Source organism: Mobula hypostoma, chromosome 7, assembly GCF_963921235.1.
Source record: "Mobula hypostoma chromosome 7, sMobHyp1.1, whole genome shotgun sequence".
In the NCBI taxonomy this organism is placed as follows: Eukaryota; Metazoa; Chordata; class Chondrichthyes; order Myliobatiformes; family Myliobatidae; genus Mobula; species Mobula hypostoma.
Window position 1 is genome coordinate 110,872,866 of NC_086103.1, and position 12,947 is coordinate 110,885,812.

At 42.9% G+C, this 12,947-nt stretch overlaps 1 protein-coding gene across 6 annotated transcripts in view; it reads left to right on the plus strand.

Moving 5' to 3' along the window:
- tpp2 (tripeptidyl peptidase 2) overlaps window positions 1–12,947 on the plus strand; it is a 142,453-nt gene that overhangs the window by 15,968 nt on the left and 113,538 nt on the right. For all 6 annotated transcript variants that reach the window (XR_010018677.1, XM_063053767.1, XM_063053769.1 and 3 more), the window contains 3 exons: window positions 353–457; window positions 4,672–4,796; window positions 6,863–7,026. Coding sequence is in view for 5 of the 6 variants with exons in the window: in XM_063053767.1 (XP_062909837.1) it covers window positions 353–457; window positions 4,672–4,796; window positions 6,863–7,026 (394 nt within the window). In the remaining variant the exon portion in view is untranslated. The remainder of the gene's footprint in view (window positions 1–352; window positions 458–4,671; window positions 4,797–6,862; window positions 7,027–12,947) is intronic.

Genomic DNA, 12,947 nt, shown 5'->3' on the forward strand with positions numbered 1-12,947 from the left:
AGTTTATACAAGATGGAGTTGTACACTTATTAGCAGCTATATTCTCTTTGAAGATTTGAAATTTAATGTGATAGTACATACATTTTTCATTTGATTTACCTGTACTATATTTTATAGTATTGCTGTTTAATCTTAAAATATAGAATTCCTAAGTAAAATAATGCTACTTAGAAGACCAAGGAGATGACATAGCTTGTCAATTTAGTTAAAGGCTTGCACACAGAATACCAGTATGTGATGTACAGTTATATTTGTTTACTGAACAATGCTCATGCAACATGCGGCAAGCAACCCCATTCCCAATGAATTCTGGATGGCTGAATAAGTACTGTATGCTCATTTTGCTTTGCAGAAGGAAAAACGTGAGAAACTGTGGGATCCAGTTCATCGTGTTTGTTTGGCAGAAGCTTGCAAAAAACTTGATGAGTTTGACAGTGCTCATACAAATTTGTCACAAGTTAGTACTTTTTCAGACTGGATTTATAGTATAATCTCTGAACTATGAGTAATAATTAAATTAAAATTGTTAAATAAAAAGTAATTGTTAAAATGAGCTTCTTAAATTAGAACCCTCATTGTCACTCATGAGAAATAATGCATTAGTATCTGATTTTAGTAAAATACTTAAAAGGAAAGTGACTGTTATCTTAGTAATAAATGACTGTGATCTTTATGCATTATTATTGTAGTTCATGCTATTTCATTCATTTGCAGTATACTTAAGCCATAAAGCTTGTTTTCACAATACCAGTTGTTCTTTCATGCAACAGTACTATATTTGATATTGAATTGACTTTATTACTTATGTCCTTCATATACATGAGGAGTAAAAATTTTTACATTACGTCTCCGTCAAATGTGTAATGAGCAATTTATAGTAATTTATAGTAAATAGTATGTACAACAGAAGAGTCAATATAACAAAGAACTACAAATGTATCAGTATGAATTAATCAGTCTGATGGCCTAGTGGAAGAAGCTGTCCTGGAGCCTGTTGGTCCTGGCTTTAATGCTGTGGTACCGTTTCCCGGATGGTAGTAGCTGGAACAGTTTGAGGTTGAGGTGACTCAGGTCCCCAATGATCCTTCGGGCCCTTTTTACACACCTGTCTCTGTAAAAGTCCTGAATAGTGGGAAGTTCACATCTACAGATGCACTGGGCTGTCCGCACCACTCTCTGCGGAGTCCTGCGATTGAGGGGAAGAAGAGCTCCCATACTAGGCAGTGATGTAGCCAGTCAGGACTAGTTTGTACTGTTATAGTGATCAGTGAGTGGTGTACGTGTGTAGTTATGCACTATATTGGAATGGCAAAGTATGCAGAGCAGGCATATCATGAATAGTTCTGCAATATTAACTTGGCAATGTTGCTTCGTAAATAGAGTTGAACATTCTAGCTAATGCCCTGTGTTAACCTTACACAAACGAACACAAGCTGAGCAGCAGCATGAGTTGTCTCCAGTCCCAACCTGCCCACTTCAGAAAGCAGTTGTGGACAAGTGTGGCTCTGCAGAATTATTTAGTCTTTCCCAACCAGAAGCCCTGGATGAAGCAAGAGATCCTCAATTTACTGAGGGCCAGATCAGTGGCGTTTATGACTGGCGACCAAGAATAATACAAGAGGTGCAAGTCTGACCTCTGGAAAGCTATCCCACGTGTGAAGTGGCAATTCCAGACCAAACTGGGATCACCGATGGCCAACTGTGGCAGGGCTTGAATACTATCATTTCTTACAAATTTAAACCAAGCAACACATGACAAGGTTTCTCTCCCAGATGAGCTCAATGTCTTTTATGCTCGCTTTGACTTCATGAACTTCCACAGTTCCTAATGACCCTGTGATTCCAGTCTCTGAGGCCGACGTGAGAGCATCCTACAGGAGGATGAACCCACAGATAGCATCTTGCACAGGTGGGGTGCTGATCAATTGGCTAGAATGTTCACTGATATCTTTTAACCCCTTGCTTTGGCAGTTTGAGTTGTCCACCTGCTTCAAGCAGGCTTCAGTTACACTGGTGTCCAAGAAGAAAGTTGTAATCTGCCTCAAAGACTATCGTCCAGTAGCACTTACATTTACTGTAATGGAGTGTTTTTAGAGGTTGGTGTTGAAACTTACCAATTCCTGCCTGAGGAGCAACTTGGATCCGCTCCAAATTGCTTACCATCACAGCAATCAACAGCAGATGCCATTTCATTGGCTCTTCACTTAGTATTGGAACATCTAGAGAACAGAGACATCAGGATGCTCTTTATCAACTGCAGCTCCGCATTCGTCCCTTCAAAACTAGTCAGTAAGCTCCAAGACTTGGGACTCAATATGTCCTTGTGCAACTGGATCCTCTCTTTCCTCACTTGAAGACCCCAGTCAGTTTGGATTAGCAACATCTCTTCCACAGTCTCTGTTTGCACAGGTGCACCACCGGGCTATGTGCTTAGCCTCCTGCTCTACTCAATTCATACTTATTACTATGAGGCTAAGCACAGCTCCAATGCCATACTTAAGTTGCTGACAACACCACTGTCCTTGACCAAATTAAACGTGGTGGCGAATCAGCGTTTCGGAGGGAGGTTGAAAATCTGGCTGAATGGTGCCACAACAATAACCTCTCTCTCAATGTCAGTGAAACCAAAGAACTGATTATTGACTACAGGAGGAGGGAGGCTGAGGTCCATGAGCCAGTCCTCATTAGGGGATCAGATGTGGAGGGGGTCAATATCTTAAATTCCTTGGCATTATCATTTCTAAAGGACCTGTTCTTGGTCCAGCATGTAAGTGCAGTGCAAAGAAGGCATTGCAGTGCCTCGCTTAGAAGATTGTGAAGATTCAGCAAGTCATCTAAAACTTTGACAAACTTCTATAGAAGCGCAGTGGAGAGTATACTGCTGGTTACATCACCACCTGGTCTGGAAACACCAATGCCCTTGAATGGAAAAACCTACAAAAACTAGTGGATACTGCCCAGTCCATCACAGGTAAAGTCCTTCCCACCACTGAGCATGTCTATTAGGAGCACTATCGCAGGAAAACAGCATCCATCATCAGGGACCCTCTCACCATCCAGACCATGCTCTCTTTTCTCTGCTGTCATCAGGAAGAAGGTACAGGAGTCTCAGGTGTAGGGTAGTGGTTGGTGGGACGCTATTACAGCTCAGGACATTCTGGAGTTTGGAGTACAGTTCAGGTGCTATTCTGTAAGGAGTCTCTATATGTTCTCCCCATGAAACAGAGAGTTTCCTTCCACAGTCCAAAGACATGCCGGATAGGTTAATTGGTCATTGTAAATTGTCCCATAGTTAGGTTAAGGTTAATTGGGTTGGTAGGGGTTTGCTTGGGCGGTGTAGCTCGAAGGGCCTAGAAGGGCTGACTTCTCGCAGTATCACTAAATTTAAAATCAAAGGGACCCACACCACCAGGTTCAGAAATAGTTTTTACCCCTCAATCATTAGGCTCTGAACCAGGGGGGATAACTTCACTCAACTTCACTCACCCCCGTCACTGAACTGCTCCCATAACCTATGGACTAATTTCAAGGGCTCTTCATCGTATGTTCTTGATATTTATTTATTGCTTATTTTGTTTAATTTTGGTTTCTTTTGTTTTTGTATTTGCCCAGTTTGTTGTCTTTCATCTGTCTTCTGTGCAGTTTTTCATTGATTCTATTGTGTTTCTTTGTGATTACTGTGAATGTCAGCAAGAAAATGAGTGAGTAGTTTTGGGTGACGTGTACTTCGATAACAAATTTTTCTTTGAAATTTGACTTGTGTTTACAAACATTATGACCCATTTAGAGCTTTGTTACTTTAGATTTTCTAGTGGCTGTTGTGACAATTCACTAGTGCTAGAGTTTCTGGAGTTCTTTCAGTTTGTTACAAGACCTTGTTTGCAATATGCTGTTGAACTAGATTTCAAGTTTTTCTATAAACTAGTTGTTTTTTGTAGTGAGTAGATATTTTCCTTCAGAGTGTAGTGGAATGGGAAAATAGCAGGGACAACCAGAGCAGGGAAGCTGGGGGATTGGGATGCAAAAGTGATTATGTCTTAGTAAGGATATCCTCACTGAAATAACCAGATTTCTCAGAGCAGGCTAAGGACCACCAAGTATTTGACAAGATAACTGAGCCAGTCAAATGAATTATGTTACTTCCAAAGTCAAGTTGGTGAAATTACCTACTCACTGTTTAACATCTATTGACTGTTTGAGTGAGATCCAGTGTTGTATTCAGCATTAGGTGAATAAATCCAGCCCTTCTGAAGATTGCATTATTCACTGCATATGTGTCTGCTGTATGACCACACACTACACATCATGTAGGTAATGTCTAGTTAATAATCATGTTACTACCCTCATGCTGAGATTGATGTACAATTTGGTTGCCATGATGAGCCTAAAGGAAGACACTGGATGAGAGTTGCCACTGAGAGCATGGTTCTGAACTGTTTGGAGCAATACTTTCATCTGTAAGAAACAAAAGTTACCGTGGCTTGTGTGTTTGTAACCAGTAAGTCAGGAATTTAATTATTTTGTCATTTATATCACTTGCTTAATAAAATCCAAGTTCATGTGAAGTGTTTTCTAAGCAGTTTAACTGCTCAATTACACTTGTAAGTGTTTGTGAACTGATGTCTGATGGAAACAGTGAGTGCAATAGCCCCATTGTCATTTTTTGTGAAGGCAGAAAAGATGGAACGTGAAGAACTCAACACTCAAGTAGAGATGCTGAACTCTATGGAAAAGAAATACTGTGATCTGGGTCCTTCTTACGATTGCCTGGTATGGCATGATGGTGAGACGTGGAGGTAACTAATGAAGCGACTTGTAAAGCTTTTATAGATATGTGAAAAGAAAAAGATTGGTTAAGACAAATGTAGGTCCCTTACAGTCAGAAACAGGTGAATTGATCATGGGGAATAAGGACATGGCAGACCAATTGAATAACTACTTTGGTTCTGTCTTCACTAAGGAGGACATAAATAATCTTCCGGAAATAGTAGGGGACTGAGGGTCTAGTGAGATGGAGGAACTGAGGGAAATACATGTTAGTAGGGAAGTGGTGTTAGGTAAATTGAAGGGATTGAAGGCAGATAAATCCCCAGGGCCAGATGATCTGCATCCCAGAGTGTTTAAGTAAGTTGTACGAGAAATAGTGGATGCATTAGTGATAATTTTTCAAAACTCTTTAGATTCTGGATTAGTTCCTGAGGATTGGAGGGTGGCTAATATAACCTCGCTTTTTAAAAAAGGAGGGAGAGAGAAAGCGGGGAATTATAGATCAGTAAGCCTGACATCGGTGGTGGGGAAAATGCGAGAGTGATAACAGCACATTTGGAAAGCGGTGAAATCATCAGACGAAGTCAGCATGGATTTGTGAAAGGAAAATCATGTCTGACGAATCTCATAGAATTTTTTGAGGATGTAACTAGTAGAGTGGATAGGGGAGAACCAGTGGATGTGGTATATTTGGATTTTCAAAAGGCTTTTGACAAGGTCTCACACAGGAGATTAGTGTGCAAACTTAAAGCACACGGTATTGGGGGTATGGTATTGATGTGGATAGAGAATTGGTTGGCAGACAGGAAGCAAAGAGTGGGAATAAACGGGACCTTTTCAGAATGGCAGGCAGTGACTAGTGGGGTACCACAAGGCTCAGTGCTGGGACCCCAGTTGTTTACAATATATATTAATGACTTAGACGAGGGAATTAAATGCAGCATCTCCAAGTTTGCGGATGACACGAAGCTGGGCGGCGGGGTTAGCTGTGAGGAGGATGCTAGGAGGATGCTAAGAGGATGCAGGGTGACTTGGATAGGTTAGGTGAGTGGGCAAATTCATGGCAGATGCAATTTAATGTGGATAAATGTGAGGTTATCCACTTTGGTGGCAAGAACAGGAAAACAGATTATTATCTGAATGGTGTCCGATTAGGAAAAGGGGAGGTGCAACGAGACCTGGGTGTCATTATACACCAGTCATTGAAAGTGGGCATGCAGGTACAGCAGGTGGTGAAAAAGGCGAATGGTATGCTGGCATTCATAGCAAGAGGATTCAAGTACAGGAGCAGGGAGGTTCTACTGCAGTTGTACAAGGCCTTGGTGAGACCACACCTAGACTATTGTGTGCAGTTTTGGTCCCCTAATCTGAGGAAAAACATTCTTGCCATAGGGGGAGTACAAAGAAGGTTCACCAGATTGATTCCTGGGATGGCAGGACTTTCATATGATGAAAGACTGGATCGGCTAGGCTTATACTCTCTGGAATTTAGAAGATTGAGGGGGGATCTTATTGAAACGTATAAAATTCTAAAGGGATTGGACAGGCTAGATGTAGGAAGATTGTTCCCGATGTTGGGGAAGTCCAGAACGAGGGGTGACAGTTTGAGGATAAAGGGGAAGCCTTTTAGGACCGAGATTAGGAAAAACTTCTTCACACAGAGAGTGGTGAATCTGTGGAATTCTCTGCCACAGGAAACAGTTGAGGCCAGTTGATTGGCTATAAGAGGGAGTTAGATATGGCCCTTGTGGCTAAAGGGATCAGGGAGTATGGAGAGAAGGCAGGTACAGGGTTCTGTGTTGGATGATCAACCATGATCATACTGAATGGCGGTGCAGGCTCGAAGGGCCGAATGGCTTACTCCTGCACCTATTTTCTATGTTTCTATGTTTCTAATTTAAAAGAATGCATGTATCAGAGATGTATATTATAGTTGTTTTAGACCTTTTCAATTGCTTTTAATTTTCTAGTTAGAATATGTTGATGTTTTAAATGTTTCCATGTGCACTGTAGTATCATGACAAAACAAAGCAATCAGTAGTTTAGATTTACTATTACTTTCAAATGTCTCTCCATGATTTATATTTTTATACAGAGCCTGTGTAGATACAAGTGACTGTGGGAATCTCAGTAGCTGCATTGTATTGAGAAACTACAATGAAGCTCAGGAATATGCATCATTTGGGTTATCTGAGATGCTGAACTACTCGGTCAATATTTATGATGAAGGAAATACTCTCTGTATTGTAACAAGTGGAGGTAAGACTTGATTTTGTGGGCATTTGCACATGTTCTGTTTGGGCAAATGAAGGATTGAAGTAAGGAAAAAGAAACAAACTGGTGTATGGAATTCTTAACTGTGAATTTTTGGCACTGTTGTATCAAACACTCATTCAACCAATAGAGAGAAACAATGGAGCTGTGATAAATCTGTCACGTGGTTTTGAAATTTTACTGCAACTTGAAAAGATCCTAAATTCTAATAAAACAGATTTAGCAGCTAATGGTTTTAAATAAATAAATGGATTTCTCAGTAATTTTGACATATTATTCGTACAGTCATGCCATTGCAGTGTGGAATTTGCTCATTTTCCTGACACGGTAAGCTCTATTACATAAATGCGATTCTATTAGGATTATTTATCAATTTTACATGGTAAAATCACGAGGGTCCTTTCCAGTGTGGTCGATGGTTATTTTCATATCATTCATGACATACATTATCCTTCTGCTTTGCAGTACTTCACATCCATTTGAATGAAATCTTCTCTGCTTTGTTCTGTCACTTAATATGTTTTATACAGCATATCTCAAAGGAGACTTAGTGTTGGATAAAACACAAGAGTCCCTCTGACTTTCAACATCATAGAAGAGGAGCACACAACTACGTTCTTGCTGCTCTACCTGTGCAATAACAAAGAAAGAGAGGGAGATACTAGATAGAAGCCTCACTCTAGTCTCTACCTCTTTTCACCAAAGACTTTTGAGCCAAGGCCTCAGTTCCCTACTCTAGTCCTGTCCACTCCCAACAATGGCTGCTCCACTTAAACCTAACTTGTTTTTATAGCCTTTGCCAATTTCCTCATTATCCAATTTACAATTGAATAGAAAGTCCTGATGGTCTCCACACTTTAGATCTCCCACTATCCACAGCAAGTAACGACTCCTACTCAAACCTGAACAGAAAATCCTGACCGGCTCCATTTTTTAAAATCTTTTGGATGAGGTGGGAAGTCAGAGAGATCTTTAGTGTCCCTGGTCAGTATACCTGCGAGAAGTGCATCTAGCTGCAGCTCCTTACAGACAGTGTTAGGGAACTGGAGCTGGACGGCCTACGGATCATTCAGGATAATGAGAGATTGATAGACAGGAGCTACAGGCAGCCAGACACATCCATATTGCAAGTAGATGGCAGGTAGTTAGATGATTGACAGGAGAGGGAAAGGGAGTAGGAAGATGGTGCAGACTACCCTGTGGTTGTTCCCCTCGATAACAAGTATACCACTTTGGTTACTGTTGAGAGGATGGCTTACCAGGATAAAGCTGCAGCGACCAGGTCTGTAGCACTGAGTCTGTCTCTGTGGCTCAGCAGGAAAGTGGGTGAAGAGAAGAGCAATGGTGATAATGGATTCTATAGTAAGGGAACAGACAGGAGATTCTGTAGATGTGAAAGAGACTCCTGGATGTTACGGTTGCCTCCCAGGTGCCTTGTCAGGGATATCTCAGATCGGGTCCACAACATTCTGAAGGGGAAGGGTGAGCAGCCAGAAGTTGTGGTACATATTGGTATTAATGACGTAGCTAGGAAAAAGGGTGAGGTCCTGAGAAGCGAATAAAGGGAGCTAAGAAGGAAGCTAAAAGGCAGACCTCAATGGTAGTAATCACTGGATTGTTGCTTGTTCCACATGCCAGTTTGGGGGTAGGGTAACAATAAAATGACACTGTAGATGAATGTGTTGCTGATGAATTTGTGCAGGGAGCAGGGTTTCAGATATGTAGATTATTGGGATCTCTTCTGGGGAAAATATGACCTCTACAAAAGGGACAGGTTATACCTGAATTTGAGGAGAACCATTGTCCTTACATGCAGGTTTACCAGAGTTGTTGGGAAGAGTTTAAACTAGGCTGGTGGGGATCAGAACCAGTGTAATAGGTCAGATGTTGGAGCAGTTGGTGGGTGATCGGGGGCTTAGATGTTTCAGAAGGGAAAGGGAAGGAGGTAACTGAAGGTAGGGGACTTGCATTACTAATCAAGGACTAATCACAGTTGCAGAAAGTGAGGATATTGTGGAGGGATTGTTTACTGCATCATGGGTGGAAGTCAGAAACAAATGGGGAGCAATCACTCTTTTGAGAGTGTTCTGTAGGGCCATCCAGTAGCAACAGGGACTGAGGAGAGAGCCGTTAAAAGACTTTGGAAAGGTGCAAAATTAACAGGGTTGTTGTCATAGGTAACTTCAGCTTCCCTAAACGTTAGTGCGAGAAGCTTAGGTGGGGTAGAATTTGTTAGGTGTGTCCAGGAATGATGTCTGACACTATATGGATAGGCTGACTAGAGGAGAGGCCAAGTTGGATCAAGTACTAGATAATGATCCTGTTTAGGAGAGAGATCTCTCGGTGTATGAGTATTTCAGAGGCAGTAACCCCACAACAGCTTTCAGGGTAGCCTTGAACAGGGATAGGAGTGGATGTTATAAGATATACTGAGTCTGCTCTGTCATTTGATTTGGCTGATTTATTAAACCTTTCAACTCCATTCTCCTGCTTTCCTGTAACCTTTGATACTTGTACTCATCAAGAACCTCTGCTTTAAATATAGCCAGTGACTTCATCTCCACAGCTGTCTGCAGCAATGAATTCCACAGATTCACCACCTGCTGGCTAAATGAAGTTCCTCCTCATTTCCTCTCTAAAGTGATATCCTTGTCTTCTGAGGCTGTGACCTCTGGTTGGAGACTCACCAACTATTGGAAATATCCTTTCCATGTCCAAGCTATTGAGGTTTTCAGTATTTGATAATTTTCAATGACATTCTCCCTCATTCTTTTAAATTCTAGAGAGTATAGGCCTAGAGCAATCAAACATTCAGCATACGTTAACCCTTTTAGTCCCAGGATCATTCCCATAAAACTTCTCTGGACCCTCTCCAATGCCAGTACATCCATTCTTAGATCAGAGACCCACATCTGCTCACAATACTCCAAATCTGGTCTGAACCATGTCTTATAAAGCTTCAGCATTACATCTTTGCTTTTATATTCTAGTTCTCTTGAAATGAATGCTAATATTGCATTTACCTTCCTTAATAATGACTCAACCTGCAAGTTAACCTTTAGGTCCCTTTGCACCTTCAATTTCTGAATTTGCTTTCCATTTAGTAAATAGTTTATGCCTTTATTCCTTCTATCAGAGTGCATAACCGTACACTTCCCTACACTGTATTCCATCCATCACTTTTTCTCTGTCCAAGTCATTCTGCAGTTTCCTGCTTCCTCAACACTGCTTGTCCTTCCAGCAATTTTTGTATTGTTACGTACCCCGTAACTGGGTTGCCAAACCAGCAGAAATGGATCACTCAGTTGGAGTCTGGAGTACTAGAACTAAGAAAGTTTTATTAAAGAAACAAGCAACACAGTAATCGAAAGGATAATAAATGCAACAGTTCAGTGATGATAAACACACATGTGCACAGAAGTAAGATAACAGCATCAATCAAGCTCTATCGTTGTCTAGGGGTAAATGACCAATTTCAAAATGACTCAAAGTTCAGTCCAGTTAGTAGTTCAGTTCGCAGTAATCGTTGCCATGGCGATGGACAAGGTGGGGGAAGAGAGACAGAGAGAACAGGAACAACTGATCATTCAGAACGGCTTCACTCACAGACCGGCAGGATGGCTCACAAGCAACTTTTGGGCGGGTCCTTGGTGATGTCACCTGAGGTCACCGACTGTGACCCCTCCTCCAGATGCGGTCGATCCTCTGCAGTGAACCCGGCACCCAGGCAAGGGCGGACACACACCGGGTTCCCGCTGATCGTACCTTTCCACCCTTGTCGTGGTCTGATGCTTCTCACCCACTCGTGAGAGGCGCACCGCTTCCAGGGTCTCGTTACCTCGGGTGGCGTGTGTCCCTGTCTTAGCGAACCTGTCCCTTTTTATCCCCCTGCTGGGGTATCGCCTGTCCATCACTTCAAACAGTTCAGGGTTCAAAGGGGGGAGCCGCTCCAGACAGCTCTCTCTCCCACATCCCTTCATTACACATCTCCAGACGCTGCTCCATTGTTCCTTATCTCTCCTTCCCCTGAGGGCAGGTGGCAGACCAACTGCTGATGCCACTGATGCTAGCCCAGGCCAGCAAACATCTTAATTTTATGTGTATTCTCGTAACACTTCCCCCCTTTAAGGATTTTTACCGGGAGGTAAAAATTACAAACATGACTACATTATCGGATACATACACAATATACATCTTTAACAGTTATTTAGCTAATACAGAGAATTTGAAGCTGTCAACACCTCGACAGAGAGTCATCACATTTTCTGTTCCTTTTACACGTGTTATTAATAATCCCTTAGACCAGGCTCCAACTCAGCAAACTTCATAGAGGCCAAAAACACTGATGAATTGCGACCAACGTAACCTCTCATTTGGTTTTGTCCCGGACCACAATAACAAGGGTCGTCCCATTCCAACTCAATTTTCTCTCGCAAGGGCTTAGTAGGAGGGGGACGGGTATTGACCGCAGAGTTATTGCAAAACTTCCTGCAGTACCCCACCATCTCCAAGAGCCTTCTGAGGGCCCTCTTGTCTGTCGGGGTTGGGAGGTCAGCGATAGCCTGCACTGCAGCTTGCATCACTGCCAGCTGCCCCTGTGTCACCACAATTCCCAGGTAGGTGACCCTCGTGTGGCTGAATTCATTTTTTTCAAGGTTCACTATCAAACTGGCTTCAGACAGCCGTATTAAATTGCCAATACACACCTCTGTGGTCATCAGCCCTTTAGTCACTGAATTACTCGAAAAATATGGATGTTGTTTACTTGGCTGCCCTATTGTAACCACAATCACCCAACGTCCCAGTTCTTTGCATTTCCTCGGGACAATCAAACACATAGGTGCGAGTCGTTTAATTACTCCTTCTAAAGATTCGCTTTGTTCGGGGATTAAGGGAGAGACCTTATCAGTAGACCTGGCCAAAACAATAGCCTTCTCCCATCTGACCGATCCCATCCTAATCTTTTCAAAATGGTTTTTTCCTCTTATCAGGGGGCCCCTAGCTTCATTGATTTCCACGCTAACACCGACTAGGTTTGTTAGCATATCAAAAGCCGGTGACCGTCTCAGTTCGCGTCGGTCATGATCAATAACATTCTTCCCCCTGGGCAGCCGGTAAATCTCTTTCATGATTCCACCAACTGTTTCCTCCAGCACCGCAAAATGTCCACCGGGGGGTACCTCGTGGGCCATGTTAAAAACCTCATCCCCATAACTCTTTTGCACCACCCCCCACTCCTCATCTGCGGATAATGTACTTGATTTCCCTTTCTTCCTTAGCACTTCCTCCTCCGCACAATAGCTTGTCAAGGCTGTGTCAGAGAGAGCGGTCTCGGCAAAACCCATCAGCCCCTCGCCTTGCTCCTGCGTCTGCACAAATTCTTTCCTGGCTACTGCTACGTCCGTCCCAGCTCCCTCACTACCTCTTATCTCACTACACCCTGTCTCATACAAGGTTGGCAGAAATGTTTCAGCCAAATTCACCATCGTGGGCGGGGCCTCCATGCTGGCAGGCTGACCCGTCAATCTCACAACTGGGAACACGATTCCTCCGGCGATGTCATTACCGAGCAAGACTTCCACGTCTTTCATCGGTAATTCGGACCTCACCCCGATCGTGACTAGTCCAGAGACCAGGTTGCTCTGTAAATGTATCTGGTGCAAAGGGACTGACTCTGTCCCTTCCCCAACACCTTTGACCTCTACCTCCCCAGTCTGGGTCTCTGAGCTAAACTCTAATACACTCTTCAGTATTAGTGACTGACACGCTCCCGTGTCTCTCCAGATCCGCACTGGAACTGGTTTTAACCTCTCCTTCACTGACACCAGTCCGGCCGAGATAAACCTCTCGCGCCCTTCCTGGACTTTTTCAGACCTGTCCTTCCCTAGCGGTTCGCTTAACAGCTC